Consider the following 12,823-nt stretch of genomic DNA (forward strand, 5'->3'; position numbering starts at 1 on the left):
GCCCTCGGCATGAAAGTGTGGAGTCTAACCACTGGGCAACCACGGAATTCCCTCTTCAGGTGATTTTTAAGGAAAAGCCAGGATTGAGACTCACTGGTCTAATGCAAGAGAGACTGGCCGACAATTACAATACAATGGGATGTATGTTTTCCTACAGCCGCAGAACTTCCTGGCATGATGGAAGTATCCTGTGTCTGTACCACCAAACATTTTAGCCACAGTCACACATGACTACTGAGGACTCAAAATGTGGCTACTGAGATTGAGGGCCTGAATTTTACATTTTACTTTAATTAATTTAAATTTAAAAAGCCACATGTGACTGGAAGCTTTTCTACTAGCTAGTGCAGACCCAGGGCAAAGTACACACAGCAACTCTGAATCCAGGTGGAGGGATTCAAAGCTCAGTCAGCTGTGGCCCCATCCAAGGGAGAGCATCATCTGGGAGAGGAGACAGCAACTAAACTCTGCACTCACCCATTCCACGCTCCACCTTACACACATGCAGGGACAGCCTCTCCCCACTGCCACGTCTAGGGCAGCTGGGAGCAAGCACAAGAGTCTTTGTGCGAGCTGCTGAGTGATGTGGTCCTTGTGGCCAAGGGAGGAAACGTATCTCGAGTAAGGACGCTTGGAAAAGAAAGAGTCACATGTAGCCCCGAGCAGAGCAAACGTGGCAGCAGCTCACAGCTGTAAATCAGAAGTCTTCCCTTTGTGACTCACAGGCATAAACCATAACATTATGGAGAACTGACATTTATTCCTGAGGCAGATAATGGCTCATTAAGCTCTGTATAAAATCAGACTGGTCCAACATTATTTGTAGAAAGACTGAATGAATACAGAGAAGGTACCCATGTTATTGACCTACCTGCCATTTTTTCTCATCCACTATGTGTTAAGCACATACTGCGTGGCAGGCAGTGTGTTAGGGGCCTTAAATAGTCCCTCATTTTGTCCACACATTACTCTGTAAATTAGATATTTTCTCCTTTGATGGTGAGGCAATTTAACAGTCACGGAAATAAATAATTTACTTGACTTTAACAGGTAGTGACAAAGCTAGGATTCAAACTTAGATCTACACTACACCTAAGTTTCTTCTTTAGAAAGTCTGTCTAGTATTGTATTATATGGATATATTGTTTATTTAACAAATGCCTATTCATTTTGTTTTACCAAATCACAGTCAACGCTTCAATGAACCTGCTTGTATATAAAGCATAACACACACACACATATAGAAAAGTACATAAATCCCCAGTATAGCATTTGATGAATTTTCAAAAAGTAGACTTAACTATGTAGTATCTTCCAAATTAAGAAACAGAACAATATGAGCACCTCAGAAGCCCCCTTGTGCCACCTCCTAGTTATTTTCCCCACTCACCTCCCCTATAAAGGGCTACTATCTCATGGGGGTTCATTAGAAGGAAGCCAAGACAGGAGCTACAAATTAGGTGTACAATCTAGGCCAAGACTTAAAGGACCAATTGGTCACTACAGAATCAGACAAAACATCATTCATCTACCTTAATTGGAAGTTAGTGTTTTACTGGATATAAAGAAATTAGAGACAGGTCTCAAGGAACCAGGGTACAAAATGTGTTAATTAGGATTATAGAGTGCTCTAAGCCTGGGGTTTTAAAGAAGACAAGACACAAATGATTCCCAGCTCTGATAAGGAGAGGAGGACCAGGAAGTTTTGCTTTGTTCCATGTTACTTTCAGCTCTATGATTTTATCACAATAATGAGTATAAATTTAAATAAAACATATAGAATATAAATGTATTGCATTTACTGAACTTCCATGAAGGGGTAGTCCTTTTACGGATATTGACGACTTAAATGCCTTCAACAACTCTGCAATATCACGATCCCTGTTTTACAGAGAAGGCGGAGGTTCAAAACAGTGAAGGAACCAGTTCAATGTCATGCTGCTGGTTAGGGGCAGAGCACGGATGCAAACCCACACCCTTCCAACTTCACAGTCGTGCCCTTTCCATGACACCATGCTGCCTTCCCCCTCCCAGGTGTTCTGTTATGTTACAGACAACTAATTTCTTAGAGACGTGACCTCTGGGAGAGCGAGCTGGTACTGCAATAACAATAACAAGAGATGTGAGTCAGAGACCTTGAAACTCATTTTATGTTTCCAAGCGTCTCCCTCCCTGGGGCGCTAGAACCTACCATTTCTTGTGATCACCTACTGTTTATCTTAATTCGGTTTATTTCTTCTTATCCACTGACAACATACTTTTCTCTCCAAGATGACAAAGTCTCTGACCAAAGCTAAAACATTTGGTGACCCAGGTTACCTGGCCTGCCCTGAGCCACAAGCAAAGACAGAGTTGGCAGGTCTGTCCAGGTTTCCATCTGGTCTTGTCCCCCATGTCTCCTTTTTCACCGCACGCCTGTCACCAATACTGATTTTCACATGTGTGCAGGTACACTTTGGATGGAAAAAACCCTCATGTGTTTAACTGAGGCCACTGAATTACAGTCTGACCAATCACACAAAGAGATTCATATATATCTCCTATGTCACTTGTGGCAAAATTACCTTTAACTCTACTAAGTTTTTCAATAAAACCCACTGCAATTAATGTTTTTCCTTCTTTTTACTTGGGAAGCAATAAAAGGTTTGGACTGAATATAGATAGAAAAAAAATAGAAGAATTGCTTTGACTTACTTGGTTTTCCATTTGCATCAAGTCTTTCATAAACTTAACATCTAACAACAGAAAAAACTGAAGAGAAATATATATAATTGGTGCTGTGCTGGTAAGTACTTACCTTGACCGGAATTGTATATTGCTTTTACAGACTTCTTAACTTTCTGTAAGGCTGTTCTATCTTGGTCTAGAGCCTAAAAGAGAAAAATGGGGGGAAAAAAGATGTTGTAAAATGTTGGCAAGTTAAAAAAAAAAAAAAGAAAGAAAGAAAAACTCATTCGTAACCGCATTTGTGTTGCTGAGCACTGCAGCAACAGCAAACCGGTGTATTTGTCAACAATGAACCACTGCAGACATGTGAAGTGCCTGGGATTTGAGTAGCTAGTATTTTTGGGATAAATGCAGTCACTCCACAAGCTCAACACTGGGTGAAATGGATAACCTGGTAGTCAGTTGGTAACCGTGGTAAGCTATGCACAGGAAAGAAAATATAAGACACCTAAGATCTGATTCCTTCACTTGGGGAGTTTACAACCTGGGAAGGGAGAAAGGCAAACATACGACATGAATGACGCATTCTCAGGGCATAAAACATATCTTATCACCTGATGGTAATTTCAGCCAGAAAGAAAACAATTTAAGGGAGTGTGACAAGTAAGAGTGACCTGAAGAGCTTCTCAAGTTTTTAAACCTGAGGATTCCTTTTAGTTAAAAGAAGAAATTTTTTTTGATGACATAATGCTGGATGTATTTCAAAAATCCTGTTTGTTAAAAAAACACAACAAGGAAAATGCTCCCATGATGCTGGTACGGCTTGTACATGATTTCTTAGGGGATCAATCAACACGCCCAGCGACCTACCTGTGCTACGACTGGGGAGGGGGGAGGCGTGTGGCGCCTGGGGGCTGTCACTCCTGCCTCTGAACCCAGGTGCTGGATACACAACTGTGTTTCATTTGTGAAAATTCATCAAACCGTGCACTTAGCATCCATACTCTTTTCTATGTGTGTATTACACTTCAAAAACAAGTCAATATAGATATACGCATGGCACGCTGACCTAACTTCCAAGAATTCAAGCCCCTCTCTGCTTTCCCAAGGGTCCCTGATCTGTTCACAGGCTGGGAACCCCTGGAGGGTGTGTCAAGATTTGGAGGGCAGGAGCAATAGCAGCAATAATAATAAACTTGTATAATAAAGTTTAAAAACATTAAGCGTGCACTCATCCGTTACATCATCTAAACCGCAAGACTTCAGATGAGGGAGCAGAAGCCCAGGAGGGTTAAGTGCTTCCTCCCTGCGGGGCACAGGGGGAGCTGCAGGGGGCAAGGAGACAGCCTGTTTGTTATTCCCCTTCTGCACCCGGGGTTCAATGGGCACTGCCCCCTTCCTTTGGCTCCTGTCCTCTCAGCATCAATGACTGGCCGGGTGAGCACGGCCCATGCTGGGCTCAGTCCTGCCTAAGATTTCTGGGCTTGGGAACCAGGAGCATAACCTGCAGCCCCTTTCTGATAATGCGAGCCTGGAGGCAGCCAGGGGTTCTGTTTCTAGCTGTGTAGAAGAATCTGGCCAGACAGGATGATGTTAACAGAGACAAAGCACCACAAACAAGAGGTGGAGGAGGTTCTGGTGGCAACTGAGTCCTTGTCTCCAGCTGTCCCCAAGGCTACGTCACAGCTAACCTGCCTGTAGACTGAGTACATGAGACAATAAATTTCTTTTGTCAGAAGCTAGCTGAAGATGATGCCTTAGAGGGCTGGGATGGGGAGGGTGGGGGGGAGTCATGGGGGGGGTTGTGGGGATATGCGTATAAATACAGCTGATTGACTTTGGTGTACCTCAAAAACTGGTACAAGAGTGTAAAGCAATTATATTGCAACAAAGAGCAAAAAAAAAAAAAAAAAAAAGAAGAAGCTAGCTGAAGTTGGGATTCTATCACTTGCAACCGTAAGTCCGAAATAACACAAGATAAAGTTTACTGAGCACTTACTACATCAGGCCTAACCTTGGTAGAGAAGACATATCAAATAGCTATCTTATCTCTTTGATTTACATCGTTACAAAAACCCTATGAAGTAGCATCTATATTTTTCAGATAAGGAGAGGTGACAGGCCTTCAATAAACACTTGTAGGAAAGGAAGGAGGGGGGAAATATTAACCAACTTGCTCTAAGAGCCAGAAAGTGCTAAAATCACTTTATACTAATGTCTCTTAAATCCCAAATCTAATGAGATGCTGGGATAAAAACCAGCATTTTCAGACCACAAGTCTAATGCTGTTTCTACTTTGTCCATCACTTACTTTGCACCTCCACAACTCTTGTCATAGCTGCGTCCCACCTGCACTTCTTTTTAATTAACATTTTTCTTTAAATCGATTCACATCTTTTTAAAAAACTTAAATATACTGTAAAGAGCTGGATCACTCACCATCAACAGAAGACACCCTAACAATGACTACGTACCTCCAATGACATAAAACGCTCATCTGTTCACCTCCTCCAATTACCTCATCTAATACCAGTGACACCGCACATCATATTTAAGGAAACAGTGTTTTTATGACACAGTTCCAGAGAAGAGACAAAGTTTGAGTTATTTCAAAGATCTGAGATTAGTTCTTTAGAGGAAAGAGGGAAGATAACTAACATTTTAATAAATGCGTAGTCATAAAGGGTGCTGATGTTTACACAGATTATTTCACTTAATTCTTACAAAACCCCTATGAAATAAGTACTATTACTGGATTCACTTTATAGATGAGGAAACAGAGGCTTAAACGTGTAACTTGCCCAGGTGGCAGAGTAGGAATTTCAACCCAGTTCTTCACAGTAAAACTCCACCTCCTAACCACTACCCAGTTCTGCATTCCAACGGTATCCCAAAGAACTGAAACTAAAAGCAGTCTCATCTTAAGAGAGGAGTATCCGCAAGTTTTCAGAGGCAAATCCGCGTTAAGAAATGACGAGATATTTAGGTTGCTAGGAGGGAAAGAGTAAATGCCAATAAGTGCAAATAAGCACTCACTTTAAAAGACGGGATCCAAAGAGTTTATCCTTTGACGAACTGCTTGTGTAGTAAGGATATTTTAAAAAATAATTCTACCACAGCCACCATTTTTAATATACATATTACTGCCATTTTTTTCTGATGAAAAACCTTGAGCTTCAGACAAGTAAAACAGCTTGCTGGGTGGCACACACCAGGTAAGAGAAGAACCAGCTTATGCTTTTTCAAACAAGCCACCTAAAAATCCATTGCAGAAGGCACGTTCATGTTTCTCCTGGATCTTACTACTTTTTAATAATTTTTGAGAAAGGAAAAAAGATCTCCTTCTGGAAGAAAATAACGTATCAGCTCAGCTTTGGGGAGTGATGACCATGAAGGATGATTCTACTCATAGAGAAATTAATGAGAGAGCTTTACTGTCCACGCACATTTAGAGTTAATGACTCCAAATAAGCAAAAGGCTGGGGAAAATTTCAGCGGTAACATTTTATGAGACCAGTTATCTGCTTTCTTTTTGCAGGAGGGAAAGTCTCAGAAATTTATGTTGAATTTTTACCAACCTGTCTTTAAACTAATAGGGTGTAAAGTTCAGGAGCTTACTTTTAAAGGTTTTTAATGACATCCACATTTGACAGCTACAGCCACCATTACATCTGGGTGACACTTCTCTTTTTACACTCTACTATTTGGCCATGGGCAAAAAGCAGCTGAATAAAATGCACTTTTAAGAGCTCTGTGTTTAAGAGAGCCAGAGAACACTGTCTTTCAATCAAACAAGGCTCCCTCCAGAAATAACACATGTCTAAACATGCTACAGAGCGCCATGCCCTCGACTGCCAGACAAGCAACGCCTGCAGTGACATCTTTTGAAATGTCCTGTATGTAAAACTAAATAAAGCTAAGACAAAAGTGGTGGATGAATGGGCTACAAAATTATCCTATCTCTCAACCCATTAAAAGTATGTTAAAATATGTGCCTGCGTTTGTAAGTATGCGTCTGAAGGTGAACGACCCAAAAGCATATGAGGTTGGGAGAGAAGGAGAGGGAGAGAGGAGGATGAATGAACCAAGACAGGAACCCAAGGGAATGTGCTGACTTTCCCCACCCAGAACTCTGCAATACAGCAGCTTTACCTTCTCTGCATTACTAAAGAGCAGGGGCATTAACCTAGAAAAGCACTTCCCATCTTTATACGGAGACATTTTACTTTTATTTCATGCACAGTCCTAACAAGTTTGGGCATCTGAATACACAGAGAAGATACAGGGTGTTGCAAATTAGAGAGACTGCTGGAGAAACCATACCGACAGAAGCTGACAACCAGAGGATTCTGAAAGATTACACAAACTGGACATAAGAATAAAAAAATTCCTTAAGAATCAGAGGCCATTCAGGGTAGGACATGGAACTTTTCGTTCCCCTCCAGGCCGAGCGACATGCCTGGGTCACAGCAGAGTGCAAACAACAGATGTTCTCAGAGATGCACAGGAATCCAGCTCATCTGTTCCCAGCTCAGGGCATGTGCACTAGCTGATCCTCTGCCTGCAACTCTCTTCCCTAAGCTCTTCAGATGACGGGTTCTTTCTTGTTACCCAGGCCTCAGGGTAAAAGCGCCTTCCTCCGAGAGGCCTTCTGTGGTCAACCTAAAGCAGCGGCACCCCCCCACCGCCTGGCACTCTCTCATACACGTTATGCTAGTTTCCCCACAGCACTACACACCCTGACACGATCCTGTTCACGACCTGCTTCCCATAATGGTATTCACCTCCCTCTGCTGGAAGAAGGGAAGCTCTGTGGAGACAGGGGCCCTGCAGAACCTGTTCGTGGCTGAATTCCCACTGCCGGTGCCTAGCAGATGGCAGATGCTCAAAATGCTTATGAAATGAAGTAACAAACGATGAATAAATGAATTCCTCGGCATTCTCAGCTCCCTAAACAGGAAAGGATGCAATGCAAGACTTCCCTTGAAAACGGCTGAGTAAAGTTTTGAAACTCTGGAATGGCCCTCTGGAATTCTTCCCCCCATTGGTTTCTGAGTAGCCAAAGTTTAAATATATGTATGTGTTAGATGCGTGTGTGTGTCACACATGTATGAGGGATATGACCACACAGTACCATGAGTAATGGTTTAACAGGACAGACAAAACTTACACATTTTAAGTTAGTTTTGTACCGTCAGATAGTTATTCTGGAAACTTCCTTAGAAGACATTTTAATCGAATATTGTACACCTATGTTAAATGGGCAATGGTAATAGACTGTTAATACTAAGATTTTCTATTTCAGAATTACTTTCTAAGTCTAGGGCACCTTCTTTTCAACATACTCAAGTGGGAAAAATGTGTCTTATTTTAGGTAGATGTGATTTTTGAAAATATACACGTCTTTGGCGCTAAATCTTATGAATATACTTAACGAGAATTGAAACTGGGTAACAACAAAACAACAGCATAGAATTCCTTACAGATGTGTCCAGGTAGACAGCCATCACACCTCCCACCTTCCAGGGATGCTGAGCGTTAAACAGATGAATGTACCTGGACGTGGTTGCCACAAAGCCTTGCACAGAGCAGGTGCTCAGAAACTGCTAGCATCTTTATCCTCACCTCTGAAGGTGCTTCCAAGAGACAGATTCCTGAAACATTTGGAGCAGTGAGAGCAAAACATCTCTGAAACAAGCACTCCTACTAGCAAAGTGATTTCTTCAATGAAAAGAATTTTTACTCACTTGGGGAAAAAAGAGGAGTGTTTCTATTTTATTATTTTAATAGCCATATTCAGGGAGGTAATTTAAAAAATGCACTTCGATAGATGCATCTGTCTTATAATCACCACAAAGCGAATGCTCTTCTTCTGTGTAATTCCTGTAACAGGACAATTGAGGGAAGACTACGCTGGCCTAATTTTGGTTCGGAGCCTGACTGCTTCAGCCTTCGGCTTGTTGAGGAATCCCCCCCACCTTTCGGGGAGGAGGGAGATGCCTAATTAACATTCTCATAAACTCACTGAGGACGAAACAGTGATAGAAGCTCTCATGCAGCCTCACAGGCAAATCAGTACATTATTTATCCATCACAAGACCGCACAGACTGGAATGTATCTGTATAACTATAATGGGAACCAGGATATGAGCCCAGAGAGTAACCTAATGTGATAATGAAGGACGCTGTGAATACATGAGCTGGAAGGGAGAGTGACCTTGTCATTTCCTCAAAAGTGAGGAGGGGGCGGGCAATCCATGCAAGTTTCTGTTCTGAGGCTCAAACTTGGGTTTTTATATCATCTGCTCACTTATTCATCCATTAACTCTTCCTGGCACAGAATGGACCCTCCTCTGGGCCAGGCTCTGGCCTAAGTGTGAAAACCCATACTGTGTCTGCCTCTGCTTCCCCAGCTGCATCTCCCACTTCTACCTGCTACCACGAAACAGCAAAACCCTTCACTAAAGTCAGTGGGAAGCCTGGTACTGCTTTTGATAAGACTGATGAAGGAAGTTACTCATAAAATATTAATCCTTGATACCCTGGGGTTTTAACCATACTTCCCAAATCATTCTACTCTTTACCTTGAATGTTAGGTGTTTAATACCCGTGTCTCTTCCCTACTTAGTCAACTAAAAGCTCTCCAAGGATAATACTTATATTTGTTTCTTTCTTAACACAGACGATGCTCAGTAAGAATTTGCTCTGTTGAATGAAAACACAGACACACACAGACACACACACACGAGGAAGGAAGGATGAATGAATCCACCGTTCTCAGAATAAAACCCAGGTCCAGTTCATTACTGCTGGCCAGGCCCTATGTGATCCAGCCCTGCTGCCCTGACTTCTGTTCCCACACTCTCTACTCCTCACCTCTGAGCCACACCCACAATCTTTCTGAACCCACAAGCTTGCATCCACCGGAGAGCTTTTGCAACTGCTAACATCTCTGCTGAAATCCTTTTCTCAAAGCTCTTCCCCAGATCAAAAGGGGCCTGGTCTGCTCTCCCGCTCTCTCTCTTTTTCAGCATTCAGCTCAAATGCTGGAAACACAGCCCCTATTAATCTGAGAAGTGGAAGTACGGGGCGCTGAGAAGCATCCTGTGTGTCAGCTATACGACATGAGCAGCAGCACAGGATACCTGCAAGCAGAGGAAGAGGGACATGGCAACAGCAGCTCATATGAAAGGAAGAGGTAAAGATGTTATCGCTTGTTAGTTTCAAGATTAACATGAGTTGAATGAGGCTGCTACACAAGGGGAAATGATCAACCTAAAATAAAATCTGATTTGCATAACACAGCCAAAAAATGGAAAGTTGACAGGTCATCCACAGATACCTCTTTACCTGTGCTATTTTAGATTATAAGAAGTGTTAAGATTCAGACTCTCCTATATTCATACAGATTTCAATCAGAAACTTTTAATGTCCTTACTCTACCTGTAGCTGCATGGCTGCATAAAATTGAATCTGACCCACAGGCAGCAAAGATCTGCAGGTACAAACTACTAAGGGTTTGGGCCCCACTTGGTAAGTCACTGCACAGCTCAGATCTGCAGCAGAGTCAATGGACCACTTTCAGCAATACTTCCTGAATGATTCTGAGGCTCTAGTCCATGCAAGAAAACAGCACCAACCTACCAACTTTCCAAGTCAAAGATAAGCCACTGTGTAAAAACTGTGACTCACAAAAGTCCCCTTTCCTGTGTAGGCACACATTACCCCTTAGGTGCACACACATCTTGAGGGCGGGGACTAAGCTAGGCCCGGTGTTAAACACGTGTGAGTCAAACAAATCTGCCTAAATTAAAGGTGTACAGAACAGCCCCGGAACTCACAGAATGCTGCCATGTATTTCTCACACATTATTACTTTAAAAATCTAAGTGTTTCTCACAATCCCTTGCTGTCATATTCAAGACTCTTTTCTTCCCTAAACCACTCCCATTCTTGCACTGATGTTGGGATCAGAAGTGTGAACAGAGAAAGTGGAACCGTCCCCTTTAAGACCCTTAAAGGCAAACCTGCCATCACAAAGCACAGCCATCCCAAACATTCACTCTGCAATAAGACCCTAACCAACTGGAAGGGCTAAGCCCAGTCTTGCTTTTCTCCGCGAAGCTTGGTCTCTGCACCTAATGGCTAGAATCCTCGCTGGCCCCACACTACCTGGCACTGTTACGACAGAGGGACCCCTGTTCCACAGGGTCACCGACATTCCAGCATTCAACCACGTGTGGGCGGGAGCAGCCTTTGCTCTGCTGTGCATCCCAGCACTGGTAGCAGCAGGAGCTGGCTGTGGTGCCAGGCGCCACGTTGAGAAGTAGATGCTGTAGGTAAGAGCTCAGACTGAGGCCGGGGAGACAGCGCACCACTTCCTGCTCGCTCCGTGGGACCTGCTCAAGTGAGTCATTCTGTGATACCCGTGCCCTCCTGACACAGTGTTTCCTTCTCGCTTCCTTCCCCTCTCACTGTCCTTAGAGTCGTATACCGGCCCGTTCTCACCTCCCTTCTCCACCACATCCACGAGGATGGTGATGATACAAACCACAGGCACGTGTTTCACGTGCGTTATCTTATTGAATCCTCGCAGTAAGCTGCAAGGAGCTTTCTGTTACCCATATCTTATGGAGAAGGAGACTGAAGCTCAGGGTGGCCCTGGATCCTGCAGCTCGTCAGAGCCAGAGCCAAGATTCAAGCCTGGGGGACGTCCCCAGTGGCGCAGTGGGTAAGAATTCACCCGTCAATGCAGGGGACACAGGTTCGATCCCTGCTCCGGGAAGATCCCACATGCCTTGGAGCAACTAAGTCCGCGTGCCACAACTACTGAGCCTGTGCTCTAGAGCCCATGAGCCACAACTATTGAGCCAGCGCGACCCAGCTACTGAAGCCCGCACAGCTAGAGCTCGTGCTCCACGACAAGAGAAGCCACTGCAATAAGAAGCCCGTGCACCACAATGAAGAGTAGCCCCCAATCTCCACAACTAGAGAAAGCCCGTGCGCAACAACGAAGACCCAACACAGCCAATAAATAAATAAATAAATTTATTAAAAAGAAAAAAAAAAAGATTCAAGCCCAGGTCTTCCTGACCCTCCAGCCCGTGTTTGTAAGTATCACACTTGCCAACTTTCTAACCTGACACAGTGGGGTCCGGAGGACGGAGGAACCTTTAAAAGACAAAATCAGCCAAGGATTCACTAATCAGGCCACGAGACTAAAAATGTCAAAACCTTTTCCTTCCCATTCTAGGGCTTCTCTGTGAAGGAGCCAAAGAGGAATTGAGATCAGCACTTTGCTTGGGAGCCTAAAGCTGCTCTTTAAGGAGGCGGAGGGGACAGAAGCAGAGTGGCAGGAGGTCACCCTGCAGCTCGCTGGGGCTGTGCCACCTGAGCTGCCCACCAGCCACTTCACGTGGGTCCATCCGCTAATCAAGCGCTGTGCGTGGCGCGGCAGCAAGGAGTCAAACCCACAGAGAGGGTTTCCACTCGGCTACAGGTGCACCTGCGAACGGCAGAGCAGCCTTCGCGGACTTCACTGAGAGCTAGACTGGACGCTGGGCGTCATGTGCACTAAAACTGATCGCTGGCATGTGTGCCCCCACCCAGAAAACAGGCAAGAGATCAGTAACTAGTCACAACAGCACATGGAGATGCACAGGCTTGTGAAGCCTCTAGGTGCTCCTTAAAACATCAATGACTGAAAAACACCACTGAGAATGACTGGGAGAAAAATCCTTGAAAAGACCTTGGGGTCAGCAAAGAAAACAGGAGCTTATTTTAAGAAGAGGGACAGCTCCTCCACTTGGTACTTCTAACATGGCTCTGGTCCACAGAGAGGTCACTTTAGTCCCTGCGGAGCAATGTGAGAGTCATGGAGAGGAATGTCCAGAGATGGGGCGCATCTATCCGTAAATACCTACTCCTCCCACAGACCAAGGTCCATACTAGATGTGGGGACACCCGGCACTGACCAGACAGTCCTCTTCTTCAAGGAGGGAGAGACAGGAAGCAACGGAGCACATACCGACGTTTCTGAGAGGAGAGATGCTTGGCGTTTAGAAGCATCGGGGAGGCCAGGTGGCCGAAGCACATGGCCGTGCGGAGGATAAAGAGACGGATGGGGGCCCAGACTGCACAGGGAGGAGAGGCCACGG

At 44.3% G+C, this 12,823-nt stretch overlaps 1 protein-coding gene across 7 annotated transcripts in view; it reads right to left on the minus strand.

Annotated features, from left to right (window-relative positions):
• The window catches only part of ASAP1 (ArfGAP with SH3 domain, ankyrin repeat and PH domain 1), a 346,314-nt gene that overhangs the window by 145,097 nt on the left and 188,394 nt on the right, over positions 1-12,823 (minus strand). For all 7 annotated transcript variants that reach the window (XR_009053673.1, XM_057734380.1, XM_057734376.1 and 4 more), the window contains one exon: positions 2,798-2,870. Coding sequence is in view for 6 of the 7 variants with exons in the window: in XM_057734380.1 (XP_057590363.1) it covers positions 2,798-2,870 (73 nt within the window). In the remaining variant the exon portion in view is untranslated. The remainder of the gene's footprint in view (positions 1-2,797; positions 2,871-12,823) is intronic.

Source organism: Hippopotamus amphibius, chromosome 5 (genome assembly GCF_030028045.1).
Source record: "Hippopotamus amphibius kiboko isolate mHipAmp2 chromosome 5, mHipAmp2.hap2, whole genome shotgun sequence".
NCBI lineage: Eukaryota > Metazoa > Chordata > Mammalia > Artiodactyla > Hippopotamidae > Hippopotamus > Hippopotamus amphibius.